The sequence below is a fragment of the Agrilus planipennis genome, unplaced genomic scaffold (genome assembly GCF_000699045.2).
Source record: "Agrilus planipennis isolate EAB-ADULT unplaced genomic scaffold, Apla_2.0 scaffold147, whole genome shotgun sequence".
Lineage (NCBI taxonomy): Eukaryota > Metazoa > Arthropoda > Insecta > Coleoptera > Buprestidae > Agrilus > Agrilus planipennis.
In genome coordinates, this window is record NW_020438940.1 from 645,133 (window position 1) to 661,606 (window position 16,474).

Consider the following 16,474-nt stretch of genomic DNA (forward strand, 5'->3'; position numbering starts at 1 on the left):
CTAATGTTTTTTTATGCAACTTCCTAATTTTTATTTTTCTACAATTTGCTCAAATTTTATAACTACCTACCTGTTACTATAAAAACTATATATATCACTCTTCTATCTCTTATCCCGTCCGTGGATCCATAAATATTTTTAGGCATATTTTTTCATTTAAAATTATCAAACGCTTTTTATAAATCTGCGAAAGAACACATATAATCTCTCTTTTTTTCTATCGTTTTCTCAACCAATACCAATAAAAGTAATATGCACATGACTTCGCGGGTTACCTACTGTTTCTTCTAAACTCAAATTGGTTATCCCTTAAAACCTTTTCCGCTCGGTTTTTCATTCTTTGTGTAAAAAGTAAATGAACTGCTACACTACAGCAATTCTCTACAGCGGCCGTATATTCTACTTGTCTAAGAGTTACTAAACCAATTGTAAGCAATTCTATGCGGTTGGTCACATAAGCTGCCGCCTCCTAAAAACACTGTTTGATTGGTCAGGGTTTACCCGCGTTACTCAAAAGACAGATCAGTTGATATAATTTGCTTTGACCATTACTTTATTTGTTTCATTGCTGATGCAGATGAATAAAAATAAATAAAGTTACTAAATAAAATATTCAAATAAACACGTAAAGTAAATATTTTGGTAAGTGGCAAGGTAAAGCAAATTTTATTTATCAAACTAACGTTACGTAATAAACGAAAACAGTAACAAACTAAAAACATTAATAACGCTAAAAAAAAGTGTTATTTTATTTTATTTTTAAACTGTTAAATCGGTTCAAATATTTTACAATAATATGTAATTAATTGAACGACTCATTTTCGAAATGTCAGCGTAGTTTATGTTTAGGTTAAATTCTCCTATAAAAACATATACAATTTCACATTTTCTAATTATGATAATAGCAATGTACAAGATATAATAAAATAATTTGCGTTCTATTCATTACTACATCCTTACACCAACAACAGACCGTACTATGCTTATTTGTTATTATAAACAATTTGATTTAATAGTTTCAACCTCCACTAGTTAATCACAAAGTTAAAACTAGAATAAAGAAGAGAAGGACAAAGGAATTTCATTATAAATATGTATATAATATATACAGGAACCGACGTTTTTATTATAATACATTATCTTTGTGGTAATAATAATAGTAATAATTAACATCATTGTCATTATTTCAATTTTTTTGGTCGCATAAATATTAAGTTTTCTTTTCATTTTGTCATATGTCTTGACCTCTATACGAAGCATAAAATTATAAAATTCGCATCGATATAAACAACTTTTTACGATAATATTATATATATGTTAACTTACTTCTCATTAATAACAACGACTTGTTTTACTTTCACTTTGGAAACCTTATGACAGAAAGTGAAATAAAGCTTTATTAAAATATATCAGGACACATAGACCAATCCTGTTTCGCTTTACACTGCCAATAGGTGTCTTTATACATATGATAAATGGTGTCTACTTCAGGATCACGGCGTTGTTCGAACCAAAGGGGCATGTAGGGAGGATATGGTCGACCTATAGGCAGAAATTTACTTTTTACTTATAATTATTAATCAGTTATTATTTTAATTTTAATGACACGTAGTTATTGTGAATTCTATTACCAGCTTTTTAGATGATACAAATCAATAGTATGTAATCCTGTCTATTGTTTTAGATATTTAAGATAATTATAAAACACCAGGAAAAAAAATTTCGATGTTTGATTATTTATAGCTTTCTGGAAAATGAAACCTAGTTGATAGGTGCAAGCCTTTGTAATTGGAAGATTTCTATGTATTTTGTGACAGGGATAGCTTTTATACTTATTTAGCACAGAAGGTAATAGACAATTATTTCCATTCAGAACGTAATTCACAAAAATTACTTTCAATAACTTAATAGTCATACTGTAGTTGCCATGGTAAAAAAGTATACCTTCTGCAGCTGCTTTTTCAGCTTCTGCTTCTCTCTGCCTTCTTGATGCCCTCTGCTTTTCTTCTAATCTGAGCTTTTCTTTGTTCGCTTCATTCCAGTTGCCTTCTTCCATAAGTCGCTGATCTGGTCTCATTCTAAAAATAAAGTAACGTAAATGTATAAACTCCGAATGAATTTGTGGCTTTTTAGAAATCAATGTCAATGTGTATTAGGTCATAGACTCATTACTACCTTGAATCTGTTGGCGCAACTCCCGGTTCTGGTTCGTTAAGTTGTGCTGCTAGTAAGGTAAAATTATAGTAACGTTCAGATTCCGGGGGTGGTTCTCGGCGCTTCCATGCCAATTGAGGTTTTCCGGTTTGATAAATAGTTTCAAGAGAGGCCGCAGAAGTTTTTGCATTGAGTGAACTATTTCTTGAATGTTCTATACGACCACTCACAGCACCAGTGCCCACAACAGGGGCAATTTCAACCTTTTCATCCCATGTTCCTTAAACGGTACGGTAAAGTAGAAAATAATTATACGTGCAGATTTTGTATTAAATAACCCAAAGTGTGTTGTCATTCATAAGAACTAAATACTTCAGGAAATACAGATAATTAGTATAAGATAGCAAAGTAAAATTATATGAAAAATTATTAATATACGAGACGATACTTTCTTAATGAATATACTTTTAGTGCAGTCGGTGGAGGATGAAATCCCTTAAATTTTGGTTGTGACTGCGAACCAAGTTTGTAGTGGTAATTGGTCCGAAATAACATCCCTAACAATAATTAGGCGGTGCGCGGTAAATCTAAAGTGAGGAATTTTAGTAGCGGGTGAATGCAAAATTGCCCAAAGAATCACTTTTTTTCGACAAGTTTTTGGAAGTAACACCCTAGAAGATTGCACTGGACAATTTTTGTTCCTTGTTTAATTTTCTACAAAATAGTGATAGATCGAAAAATTTTAATCTGCCTATTGAAAATTAGGCAAAAACTATTGAAGAAAACGCGCCTACATTTCAATGTACTGAAAAGCAATGAAGGAATTTGTTTTTTTTTCCAATGAAAATCTAGATTTAGGTAGCTGGATTTCTTTGTTTGTGTTTATTTGTTATTTTATTTTTAAAAAATTATAAGGGCGCTTAAAAGTGAAAAAAATTTTTTGTAACCATTGTTAATTAAAAAGTTTCCATGCCGGTATCAATTTTTGAAAAACCTATACCATATGCCTTAGGCACTTTACAAGACATTGCTATTATCTGTTAATATATCAAAATATCAATTTCTTTCATAACATTTTCATCGACTCCTGCTTTTTATACAGTGGATTACGAAAATAACAAAAAAAAACAGTGCAAATAAATAAAACAACACATCTATGTGTATCTGTAAATTGAGACAGAACAAGCAGTAATACATGTCTCTTCTACTCTTTATCAGATTTCTAATCAATGTAATAAAAAAAATTAATTACCATTAACTATATATCGCACTACTCCTTTATCGTCCATGACGGCACCTTTGACCCGGCGTTGACTTTCTTTTGAAAAATACGAATAAGGTATGTATTTTAAGCGACAATTCACTCCTGCAGCACGACCTCTTCCCATTATATCCATATCACCTAAGTAATTAAAGTGCAGTACTGTGTTAAATTTACGTTAATTGTAAATAATTTATTAACATCAAAACAAAAGAAACTTATTGTTAAACCAATTAAATACGTAAGTGACATACAATACATATACATGTATCGTCATCATAGTGTCGTCAGTCCTAAGACTGGTTGGACACGCACCTCCACTCTTGCCTATTCTGAGCTAATCTTCGCATTTCTCTAAAACCAGAACAATCCATATCCTTAACTATTTGTAAGAGTAATATAATCTAGGTCTACCTCTACCCCTCCTAACTACCGATTCTGCCTCTAACATGTCTCTGACTAGACCTTCATGCCTTAGAAGGTGTCCTACCATCCTATCTCGCCTATTTCTTATTGAGTTCCATAGAGTCCTCTGCTCTCCTATTCTTTCTAATACCTCTTTGTTTCTAATCTCCTCCAATCCACGATATCCTCATCATTCGCCTGTAACACCACATTTTGAACGCTTCTAAGCTTTTCTTTTCCGCCGCGCCCACTGTATATGTTTCGCACCAGTACAGCGCCGTGCTTCAAACATACACCTTTAACAACCTTTTTCGAATCTCTAAATTAACCGTTCGCGAGCATACAAGTGACTTTTTTTTATTGAAAGCGACTCGACCCTCCGCTATCCTTTGCTTTATACCTCTACTGCTCATTCCGTCTTGACTTATCTGACTTCCTAAATACCTAAAATAGGTCACTTCTAATTTTTCGTTTCCTATCCTTATATTCGCTCTTTTCCTACTTCTTCTTCCCTTGCTTACCAGTATTTTTGTTTTACTTTTATTTATTTTCACGTCAATACCGCTTCCATTTTATTTAAAGCTATCTCTAATTCCTCCTTGCTAGATGCTAATATTGCTATATCATTTGCAAATCTAACTTTCTAATTTTTTGCCCCTACATATCTATCCCTACAGTTGTACTGTATTTAACGAGTTAATCGCATCTTCGATATATATATTAAAAAGAAGCGGTGACAGTGTGCAACCCTGTCTAACTCCATTCCTAACATTTACTTCAGCCCCAGCTCTATAACTGTCTGTTGCTCTTTAAACAAACTATGTATCACTCTTCTATCTTTGTAACTTATCCCTACATTTTTAAGTATATTTAACATCTTATCCCATTTAACATTGTCAAAAGCTTTTTCTAAATCTACAAATCCTATGTACGCACTCTTTCTTTTTTCTATCGTTTTCTCTATTGTTACCCGTAAAGCTAGAAAGGCCTCCTGTGTTCCTCTATTTCTTCTAAACCCAAATTGATCTTCCATTAATAGTTCTTCCGCTCTTTTTTCCATCCTCCCCTGTACAATTCTAGTTAATATTTTTGACGCATGGGAAGTTAAGCTAATTGTTCTATATGTCTCGCACCTATCCACGCTTCTCTTTAAGTATGGTAACTACCACGTTTCGTTTATAATTATCTGCAACGTTCCCCGTCTCGCAAATGTGACTAACTAGCTTAAACATACGATCTCTAACCTCTTGCCATGCATGTTTTACAATTTCCCCCTATATCTCATCTATACTTGATGCCTTATTATTCTTTAAGTTTTTTAATGCTACATCGAACTCTTCTCTCATTATGGGATAACCTAGATCATCTATCTCCAGACTATCTTCCTTCTCTAATATATCTCCTAATTCACAGCCTGCGTATATGTTCTCTAGATATTCTTTCCACCTATCTGCCTTTTCCTCATTTTCTATCAAAAGTGATCCCTGCCTCGTTTCTTATATTGTTACTACTGTATCCCACATCTTTAAAATTTTTTTTAATTGTATTATACGCCTCATCGGTTTTGCCTATTTCAAACTTTTCTTCTACTTCCTTCGCACATTCTATCAATCCACTGTTCCTTAGCTGCTCTACATTTCCTAATTAGTTTCCACTTTATAGCCTTATATCTCTTTTGCCCCTCTTCGTCTGTCCTGTTTTTGTATTTCCGCCTTTCTTATATTAATCCTACAATCTAATTTGTTATCCAGGGTTTTCTACTTTCGTTTTGTTTAAGACTTAATATATCTATAATACATGCATACTTTTTAAATATTTTAATTAGTTTTATGATACAAAAATTGGACAGCATTGCGAAAATTATATTCTGCGGTATAGGGTTACCTACCATGTTGATCAACCCACAATTTTCCAACGATTATGTTATGCACGGTAGTAGTCACCTTCCGCCAGGAGTACTTATTTCCAGAACTATTAAATTCCACATGAGCCATTCCTAATGGAATAACCTGATAATAAAAAACATATTTAGAGGGCAGAAACTAATAATACTATAAATAAGGTACAGCGCAGAAACGAAAATTCAATTAGTAATTATCGACTAATATAAGAACAAAGACTTTCACAGCCGGAATCCATAGTAGAATGAAGATTCGGACTATAGGGCCGTGGTCTAACTGAACTATTGTGTCCAGACATTTCGTCAGCTACTGCGGCTGACATCCTCAGTGGTAGTGCTGCGTTGACAACGTGAACGTAGATTATATCTCGAAGTCGCTGTCGATACTTATACCCCTATAAATAATGCATAAGGCATATCGTTTTTCTCGAAGTCGCTGTCGAGACTTATATAATCTACGTCCACGTTGTCAATGCAGCACTACCACTGAGGATGTCAGCCGCAGTAGCTGACGAAACGTCTGGACACAATAGTTCATTTAGACCACGGCCCTATAGCCCAAATCTTCATTCTACTAATTATCGACTACATTCAAAGTATAATTAAGATAATAATTACTTCATCAGAACAAGGTAGACAATCACACAAACCATTCAGATGATACAATGATCACCCAACATCGCTTTTTGGTAATTTAATAAGATTTCATTACCTCATTTTAAAATTACATTAACAATCAATTGAAGAAAACAAAAAAGAACAAATAAATCTTAGAGAGAGAAAGATTAAAACAACACACCTGCAGGTATTTTCCACGAAATTTAGATGTCATGGTGAATTCTTGCCAGCACTTCCAACCACGACCTTCGCAAAATTGCGCTACTATAGGAGGATGATGAGATACCTGTTCGCTTATTGCTTTCCAACCTAAATCGTCAGTACGATCACATTCATATGTTTCGCCTGAAATAGAAATTCAATAACAGCTGTACTTAATACCACACATTAAAATATACATTAATGGTTCATTTTGTTTTATTAAAAAGTTACAATTTATTCGATAAATTCAAATGGATTATGGTCAATAAGGATATATTAATTAATATTTTATCAGTTTTATTAATCATTGCATAGGCAATTCAGGGATAGACAACAATGATAATTTTTACATAAAATGAATTCATTTCGGATTACTAAATATTTTATTATAATGCAAACTCAAATGTATGTCTCTTTTTAACAAAAATCATGCAGTTAATCTATATTAATTTGGTATCATTATATAAATATTTTTTTATAGTTAGTAATACTTTGAATACTTTGAAATAGTTATTTTTTAACTGAATTTTATAATAGCGAATTTCTTCGTTACGGGGTGATCTACCAGTATTACCGCGTACCATATACGTAGGTATTATTATCAGCAAGCAGACTACAGTATAGTCGAAATAAGAAGGCAAAGTCCCTTATAAATAATGCATAAGGCATATCGGAAGATATTCTGTCTTTACTTGCTAAACACGCCTCCTCCACAGGAGTTGTTGTTGTTTTTATTGTTATTTTTGTTGTTAATTTTCAACGAAATGGTCCAGTTCAAATAAAGAAAGGAACAAGTCGAGAAAACATCTGTTATAAACATAGCAGCGGAGGTTTTGAACATTAGTTGCAAAACCGTATCCCAGATACGAAAAGAAGGTGGAACTTGTAATTTAAAAACAGATGTATTATTTTTTATTATATATCCTTTTATTAGTTTTCGAGGAAGAAGAAAGCCCCAAAGACGGGCGTTTCGGATGCTGTCAAAAGTGAAATTAGCAATACTGTTTACGGTATGGTAGCTAAAAAACGATTAAAAGAACAATAATATTTTTAGATGCGTGGGTGAATACAGACTCATTCAATCTGTTTTGATGTACAATCAAAATTATATAAATACTATTGCATTTAATTATCTTAGATCTTATACTAACTTTTTCACCATACTGTAGCACGACTACTGCCTTAAGCCGATCCTGTAAATTTGTTCATTTAATGTAGGTACAGACAACAAGACAAGCACGTTTTCAACCGTCTCATTTGATTCGATTGATTCTTATGAAATGTAGGTGCAGGCATCGACGCAGCTGTGGAGGAGGCGTGTCTAAAGAATAAAAACAGGATATCTTCCAAGAAAATACTACAAATGGCGCGGTAAATGCCATCTGCAGTACGATGCTACATTTTAAGATTACGTATGCCCAACAAGGTCCATTTAAATATATGGATATCTACTTGCTGAAACGAATCCCGGCGTAGCTAACCTCAACGTGATAGGTACGTTACCATAATCGAATAAAATAATTCGAAGTTTTCTAAAACACGCTGTTAAGACAGCAGGTAAAAGTTGGTCTGTGTTCTGTCGGAGCTATCTGCGACGCGCTGACGAGATCCAAAAAGATCGAAATCGCGATCCGCGTCTGGCAGTTTCGACAGAATACAGACCACTTCGAATTATTTTATTTTACAGGATATCTTCCGTTTATAAGAACGAGAAAAACGATATGCCTTTAGTGTGTATTATTTATTAGGGACTTTGCCTTCTTATTTCTACTGTACTATATTTCTGTGTTCGCTGTTTCCTCAATAAAATGATTACAGCTGACGTATTAAAAAAAGTTACAAGTATAATGTCAAATTATCTCCTGATCTTTTATCTATATATTAATATGCGAAGAAAAAAATCTGTACCCCTTTTTAAGAACATTTTGAGCACGGAGGAATGAGACTCGACATAAATAAAGTTCATGCGGGGGAATATAGAAAAATAAAATTTATGTATGCTACAAATATAGTAAATTAAATATAAAACATCTTTGTTTACGTCACACATTGTAAAAAATTCACGAAGTAAATGTGAGTTAGATGATTGTAGAGCTATACTCTTTGATAAAAGAACCTCCATAATGTTCAAACTTAAAAATTTAATAAATTGCGATTTAATTTTGATCACTAGCACGTATAAATGGCCATAAATGTGGAATAATTCTGTAAAGACCCCAATAATCTATATGACACAAAAATGGGTAATTCAATAATACAACAATATAAGGGAGCTATACTTAGAAAAAGTATGTTTTGAAAGTAGAAAACTAATGCAACTTCTTTATATAAATAAATAATTTTATTTCGTTATTACTAGTCCTTACAACTTTTGCATTAAACTTTTTATCGACTGTTATAACAACAGAACTATTGCAACTGATGCACTGTTGGACCATTGCATGTATGTTAATACCACGGTGAAAATTGATACATTTTGATTATATGATAATGTACCAACTGATCAATTATACGAATTTAGTAAAAAATGCATTTCCATATGCATTGTTTATTAAAATAATCATGACTTTGGTTACTTTATATACCCCAGCAATAAGAATCAACTGACCAAATTTTTACTTTAATTGTAACATGTAAATAAATATTTAATACAACGTAACAGAATATATCAAAGGAAAATATAATGAACTAGTATTACTAGCAATACTCGTTAACGAAGTTTTCATGTAGCAATTACTACTTCTGTTGGTCGTAATGTCCGTAAAAAATAAACATGTCTTCTAATCCAAAATTAAAAAAACTATTGCAGAGCAAGAGAAGAAGCGTATTTTAATGCTTACCTAAAAGAGGATTAAAAGGTTTCGCGGTCCTACAAGTCGTTGTAGAATACGATGATATGGTAAACACAGCCACTAATGCACATTGTTCATATACATTATCACACCTAGAAGAAATATATCAATATTAGTATATAATACATGTATGAATTATTAAATATTTATACCAATGTAATTTTTAGGTGTTATAAATTTAAGGATGCACGAAGGTACTAACGCATTAAATTATTTACTATACCCTTCACTCATTAATAACGTATCGATCTTGTTAATTTATTTATTCGTTTTACTTTATGTAAAAAAGTTTATTTGAAACTATTTATTAAAGTAAACTAAACGAATCCACTTACAATATTTTGGTGATATGAAAATAATTTGAGAATAACACCTATCGAAAATAAACCAATTATGTATTTTTTCTGTTTTGAGTTTTTCCGCTCTGCAGCAATCAATAGAATTATTAAAAACATTAATTTAAGGTGTCTTATTCCTAAGTACCTACATATTCCAAATTGTAGAAGTAACTCACCTCTATATACTGCAAACAATTTTTTTATTTTGAGCATTATTAACGCCAGATTGTCCAGGCAATACATATGTGCTTTATTAAAATAGTTTTTAGTATTTATAGGGGTGATTTCTCTTTAGTATTATTCATTGCTGCTAGTTTTCTTTCACCCATCCCTTTTAAAGTACATATAAATATAGTAGTTAGGGGAGGTAGTACTCATTCTTCTATAAGCTTTTTTAAAATAAAATACATATTTTTTAGAAAACGTTAGTTCAGTTCCCTAAAAATTGGTCAGTGAATGGAATTCATTTTGTTTTAGACGTATTCAAAGTTTCAGGGTAAAATTCGTACATGTGTGCTTCCATGAAAATAGGGCAACTCTATGTCCACAGGCATTTTCACTGCATAAGATTAAATAAATTTTACTTTTTAATTAATAGGTAACAGCTTAATATGTATTTTATTTGTTGCCCTCAAAATGTTTGAAATAATTTAGAATTATACTTTGGAAAACTTTTTTAACTACCACAAATATCAGGTCCTAGCCGTGTCCGCTTACCAAAATTTTGTATTTGGCCACTAATATCTGAAAAAGCATTCCTTTTATACACTTTTATTTTATTCAAGACATTTAAAAATACCATTTACCTAATAACATCAATAAAATAACAATATTTCTATAAAACATTACATTTATGTAAGTCAAATTTGTGTCCGCGACTTTAACCATCAGGCCCTAGACGCTTAGGAATTTTGAAATTACGCGGTTTTTATCGTGAATCAGAATCAGTTCATTTTAAAGTATAGACATGAAGTTATCTGCAAATGCCGCTCGCCTTGTGTCGGCCATTTTGTAATTCAATGCAACCAGGGCGTAAGATGTGCCAGCACGCCTTGTTCCAGTGACTTTGTCAATCCCCCGGTAAGCAATTTTTATATTAAATAGTAGGCAATTGTTTTTAATTGTCAACGATTTAGTATTTTTTTGTAAGCCCTGTTTATTAAATGACGTTGGGAATTGTGGTATATATAACCGAACAGAATATTCGTAGGTTTTCTTCAGAATCGTCAGTCCCTCGCTTGACTGATCTATTAAGATTGATTATTTTATAGGCAAGCCTTTTTTGTTAATTATTACTTCATGGAGCAAAGGGCCTCGTTTGTTTTATTTTTTACCTTATCTTAAAGAATTTTAGCTAAAGCTACACATGATTAACATTTTTTAAGATAATTAATAATGATAACGTCTAAAATACGTTCCTAATAAAAGCGAAGCCATGCCTGTGTAGGAGTCTTATTTTATTACATTATTTTCCTTAAAAAATCTTATATTACAGTATATCAGCATAATTATCATCAGTCCGCAGCTATGACAGTCCCTAGACGTCTAAATATACAAAATCCTGATTTTCTCTTAAAATACTAAACAAAGTGACTGGCCCTTTTGAACATTAATTATTCTATCGATCAGTCATAAATCACACTAATTTAAAATTGCACAGTATGTAAAAAATAGTAAAGACTAATCACATTATAGAGTTGTCATATTTTCATGGAAGCACCCACATAAGTTTCATTCATGTGCATCCTTAAGTTCAGATGTGAAAGCATTCATCTTCTTTTTCAAGCAGAGTTAAATATGACATACATACAATCAAATCAGATCGAAAAAAAAAATTCATTTGCCAACATCACACAGCTGCTCATATACCAACACGCCCGCGTGCGCTTTTATCAATTACACTTCACTAGTTACATAATGTACTAGGTATAACTGTAACTAATTATTCGTACTTACTTTGCCGCAGCATCGAGAAGTTCAGCATATTCAAAGTCTTCAGTTAATCTTTGAAGCATGCTAAGAGGTTCGCTAAAGTTAACTGGCATTGGTATCTTTGACAAATCTTTACCAATGCAATTTTTCATTATGCTCCAAAGATTTAGAGGATAGTTCGGTTTATCGGGCACGCGAGTGCGCCGTTGGCGCTTGGTTGTAGTAGGCGGCAGTTTGACTAACGAACCGTTTGCACTCTCTTCGTTAACGGTAGATGTGACACTTCCGTCGCCACTTCCTTGCTTTTGATAATCTTCAACGTCTCCACCTGCTTCTGCAATTCCCGTGCGTGTGTCGTTCGCGTCACGAACACCTTCGACTGTCGATGTCACTACGACGACTTGTTGTATTTCTTGTGCGTCGTCTGTTTCACTCGACGAATCGCTACCTCCTGCTCCACTTCCTGCTCCGCTCTTTGGGATATCTAATGTGAAACGACGGTCTGATTGTATGCTAGGAGTACTACCTCCTTCGGCTAATGCATCGTAAAACTCATTTTCATCCTCTTCTTCGCTGCCACTCACAGCCAAATCTATGAAAAAAGAAAACTGTAAACAAGTGAACATACATACTAACAATACGTAATAGGTATATTGTTAATTATAATCAAATGTAAAATAGGTTGGGAATTAGAAGTAACTTGTTTACAATAAACTGTTTATTAATTTAACATTATTTTTAAATATTTTTAATAGTGCTGAACAATGTTCTGCTTACCAGTTTTATTGATAAAATCTATATGTTCAGATATGCGTTTCCTAATGCTTTTAAAGTAGCAAAACATTCGGATTTTAAAAACCCTCCGCAACTCCAAAATGATGAAAACGACTTTTCAGTTAGTACCAAACTTAAACGTTGAAAAGGATTCTTTATTACTTGCTACTTCCAATTTTAGGATGACTGAATTATCACGTGGGTACGATCACAAATTCTACCATATGACTTCAAGAGATATCCTCTTAGTAAGCGCTTACAATGAAGTACAGTTATTACGAATTTTTGTGTAAATTATTCTGATATTTTATACTAATCTTATTAACGAAAAATAGGAAGATAGAACTGTTTAAAAAGTTATATACATATAACTCGGTAGTCGGAGGAGGAGGGGGACAGCTGCACTCACTGATCCTCCCCCTTATATGTATACGTACCTGAACGTTATTTGCTGTATAAGTAGAGTCACAAGAATTACAAATTATTTGATGTCATTTTTCTTAAAGTAAACATTTGCCATCATTTATTTCAGAAATTATACAATCAGTTCTTATGTAAGTGCGGTTCTAATTTCAAATTACAGAAGCAAATGCCAAAAGCGGAAAAAAAAAATTCTGGAGTGAAACAAGTCCTGAAGTGACAACAAAAAGAATTCTACCTGCACCATGTGCAGGTATAATTTTAGATAGATTATCAAATTGAAAAATAAATAGCAGAAATCATTAATAAATTATGTTCAGGGTTAATGTTATATTTACTATTTAATTTTATTACCAACTGCAAAATTTATATAGAATTAAATTTAAATTTAAAATTTTTAAGAGTAATTTTCAGAAACATTTTGTCAGTGAGGTTACCTATAATGTTAATAATGAGAAAAATATTTAAACAAGTGTAACAATAAGTACGTTATTTTAAAATAAGTACATATTAAATTTTCAAGAAAACTTTTTAGATTGAATGCCTTTAAATATAAACATAAGTAACACAATATTCAACAGATTTTAATTCATAATGCAGAATATGATGTAACTGAACTTTAACGGTAACTTTACCTAATAATTTATCATTCTTCATTTTTACTTTAGAAATTGCGTAGATGTTTAAAATATCCATTAGTGTTTTACACTTAAGTCACATTATTCAAATCACTTCATTAATTCGTAACACCAACAAACTAAAATTACATCCTTTGGACAAATACTTCATTGTATCACTCTCGCCAGCTTAAAAACCTGACTAATAAGCATTTTTAACTAACCGATAGAATAATAGTTACGAACTAATTTTTCACATTAAAACTGCACTTGTAAAACGTATTTAACAATACTCCGATGACAAAGAAATTTTAAAATGATATGAACTAATAACATATGATAAAAACTTATCAGTCTAAAAAACACCTGTGTCAGAAACCATATGATTTGCAAGTGTTACTAACTTGGTGAATTACATAGCACGTATGTATACAAAAGCAATGTACATAAAAGTTTAATAAAGACAATATTCATTTATGTACTGCCTACAAATGACTGACCTTCATGTAAGTTTTAACGATAAAATACTTGCGGTTATTAAAAAAATCGAAGGCCGTTTATGTAATACAGTTAAAATAAAAGCAAATGTAATATATACTCAAAATAAACATAGCCCAGAATATACAATGCTTTTTTGATATAATATATTCACAGCGTGTACATACGATTACGTCGAAATCTAGAAATTCCAATTTTAATTATTTTACAGTTTAGAACTGAATTAGTATTTGTTTTAATAAAAAAAGGTGGATCAAGGTTAACGATTCAATTTACATTCAAAATTATTAATTTAATAATTTGGACTTAAATGCCGTTTTTTACTGAACATATATTTTAAAAAATTGTTGCAGAAAAAGTTTACCTTAGTTTAAAACTAACGAACATCAGAACTTTAGCAGAATTCCTCACAAAAATTTTATTTCTTCCTTTTGAACTGTAAAACTACTTTCTGACAAAATTTTGAAGTTTTAATGAAGGTTAGGAAGCAAATACATCAATGAGTTATGAAGCAAAAAAATCAATTGAATAACGAGAAATAAAACTAAAACAGCAAATAGCGAAAACTTAATACAATATTGTCTATGGAATGCTGATTTGTAATCAGTTATTACAACGTAAATATAAATATCTACACATTGGTACCCACGTATATGAAAAGATAACGTTTTGATTTAAGTTTTATATGTAGCATGATGTATTTGTACGCATAATAAATAAAAATGGCACTTGGAAATTGATACGACGAAATTAGAGAAAATTATATATTAAATGCTTTTACTTCATTTAAATAAACTTTCCCAACCATTGTGCAAATAGATACAGGGTGTCAATTTGAAAACTTTACTGCTTTAGTAAATAATATTGAAATACGACGAGACACGTTCACTTTATTATAGAGGGGGGCACTTTTATCAATTATTTCCAATTCCACCTATTCAACACCCTAGTGAAGCAAGCGATCATCATGAAATTTTGTAGACACACTGTTAGGGGTACAGAAAAGAGCATATGGGTACCTTTTATCTAGAAAAAAAAAATACTGTTCTCGAGGGATAGAAAAATTAGTTTAATGTAATCGATTTCACGTCTTAACTACTCAATCGATCATCATGAAATTTTGTAGATACATTGTCAGAGGTACAGAAAAGAACATAGGGTACCTTTTATCCAGAAAAAAAATACTGATCCCGAGGGATAAAAAATTCGTTGTATGTGGTTGATTTCACCTCTTAACCAGTCAATCGATTATCATAAAATTTTGTAAACACATTGTTAAGGGTACAACAAGGCCATACGGTACCTCTTATTCAGAAAAAATACTGTTCCCGAGGGATGGAAAAAAAATAGTTTTATGTGGACGTCGATAATTTTTGACAGATATTTAGGACATCAACGCGAGCGAAGCCGCGGGTAAAATCTAGTCTCTTATAATGCTCGAAATTTCTTCAGTTTGGTGTGTGGAGTCGACCACTAAACATCAGTTTGAATGTTCTAGCGTGAACTTAACCGAAAATTTATAAAAGGCAATCGTGTTAACTTTTTAGCACCTATATCAAGAACATTTAAATGGCTGACGGTGCTATGACATCTTAGACCAGTATATTGTTGAATTTATGGAAAATTTAGCATTAGCTGAAGCAACTAACAAGTTCCTTCAGCAAGATGGCGTACCTCGTCATAATACCAAAGCCGTTTCGGAATTATTAAATACCAATTTTAGAAAGAATTGGATAGGCAATAATAAATAAGTGAGGTGGCCTCCACGATCACCAGACTTACAGCCACAGGACTTCTTTTTTGGGAACACATTAAAATTAACAATAAATTATAGGAAAAACCAATAAGAATTTGCATGAACCAAGACAAAATTCCATAGTATGTAAATTGAGTAAATTAAATTTATGTTGTCGCACACATATTTTACTCAGGCTTCCTCTTTGCAGAAATTGCACTGGAGATAAATTCTTTATATAAACAAGTTCTTCCCTCTTGTCAGTCACTGAGCTCAAAACTGATAGCATCATTGCTTCGAGTGGTCGAAATTCACTTTTGTGAACAATTTGTTTAATCATTTTCTTTGTGTTAAAAATTGTTTGAAAAATTAAATTTAAAGGAATTGTGTGTAAATAGGTATGCACCACATTGCACATTGACAGCACTCATTATTTCTTATACATATATAATATTAAGATAAGATCTTCTTTCACTCATNAACTTAATGGGGGAGGTGTTAGATAAGTAATATAGAGATAAAACGGAATAATAAGACATTTTGCTTAGCTTTGCTTATTTTGCCATTTAAAAACTTTGTTGCAATAAAGATGCTTTACTCTAGCTGTAGACTACATCATACACCGCGTGTGTATCGTAGCTTTGCTCAATAAATTTTTTAAAAAGACTTCCTTAATTTGAGCATATAACATGTATACATGATATATTGTGACTATATGTAAGATATATATTGGACCAATCTGGATAACAAATATTGGCTGTATTTTTAA

The 16,474-nt window shown here is 31.9% G+C and overlaps 1 protein-coding gene across 2 annotated transcripts; it reads right to left on the reverse strand.

Moving 5' to 3' along the window:
- Window positions 1–873: 873 nt before the first annotated feature.
- Window positions 874–13,849, reverse strand: LOC108738902 (oxysterol-binding protein 1). 2 transcript variants are annotated; one of them, XM_025974560.1, is made up of 9 exons: window positions 13,491–13,849; window positions 11,686–12,253; window positions 9,380–9,483; window positions 6,520–6,683; window positions 5,709–5,829; window positions 3,407–3,556; window positions 2,176–2,434; window positions 1,945–2,078; window positions 874–1,542 (listed from the first exon to the last, which is right to left on the reverse strand). In XM_025974560.1, exons 1-9 carry the CDS (start codon window positions 13,549–13,551, stop codon window positions 1,400–1,402), a joined length of 1,704 nt encoding a protein of 567 aa, XP_025830345.1. In that variant the 5' UTR covers window positions 13,552–13,849; the 3' UTR covers window positions 874–1,399. The 2 variants fall into 2 exon arrangements, with proteins under 2 accessions (XP_025830345.1, XP_018328012.2); XM_018472510.2 differs by lacking the exon at window positions 13,491–13,849 and adding an exon at window positions 12,439–12,523.
- Between the last annotated feature and the right edge of the window lie 2,625 nt (window positions 13,850–16,474).

Excerpts from the sequence above, each read along its gene's own strand:
- LOC108738902 (XM_018472510.2), bottom strand. The coding sequence starts at position 12,505 with ATGTTTTGCTACTTTAAAAGCATTAGGAAACGCATATCTGAACATATA. Across the intron at positions 5,830-6,519 it reads TTCGTGGAAAATACCTGCAG|GTTATTCCATTAGGAATGGC; the intron begins GTGTGTTGTTTT and ends TTTTATTATCAG. Across the intron at positions 2,435-3,406 it reads AGTGCGATATATAGTTAATG|GAACATGGGATGAAAAGGTT; the intron begins GTAATTAATTTT and ends GTACCGTTTAAG.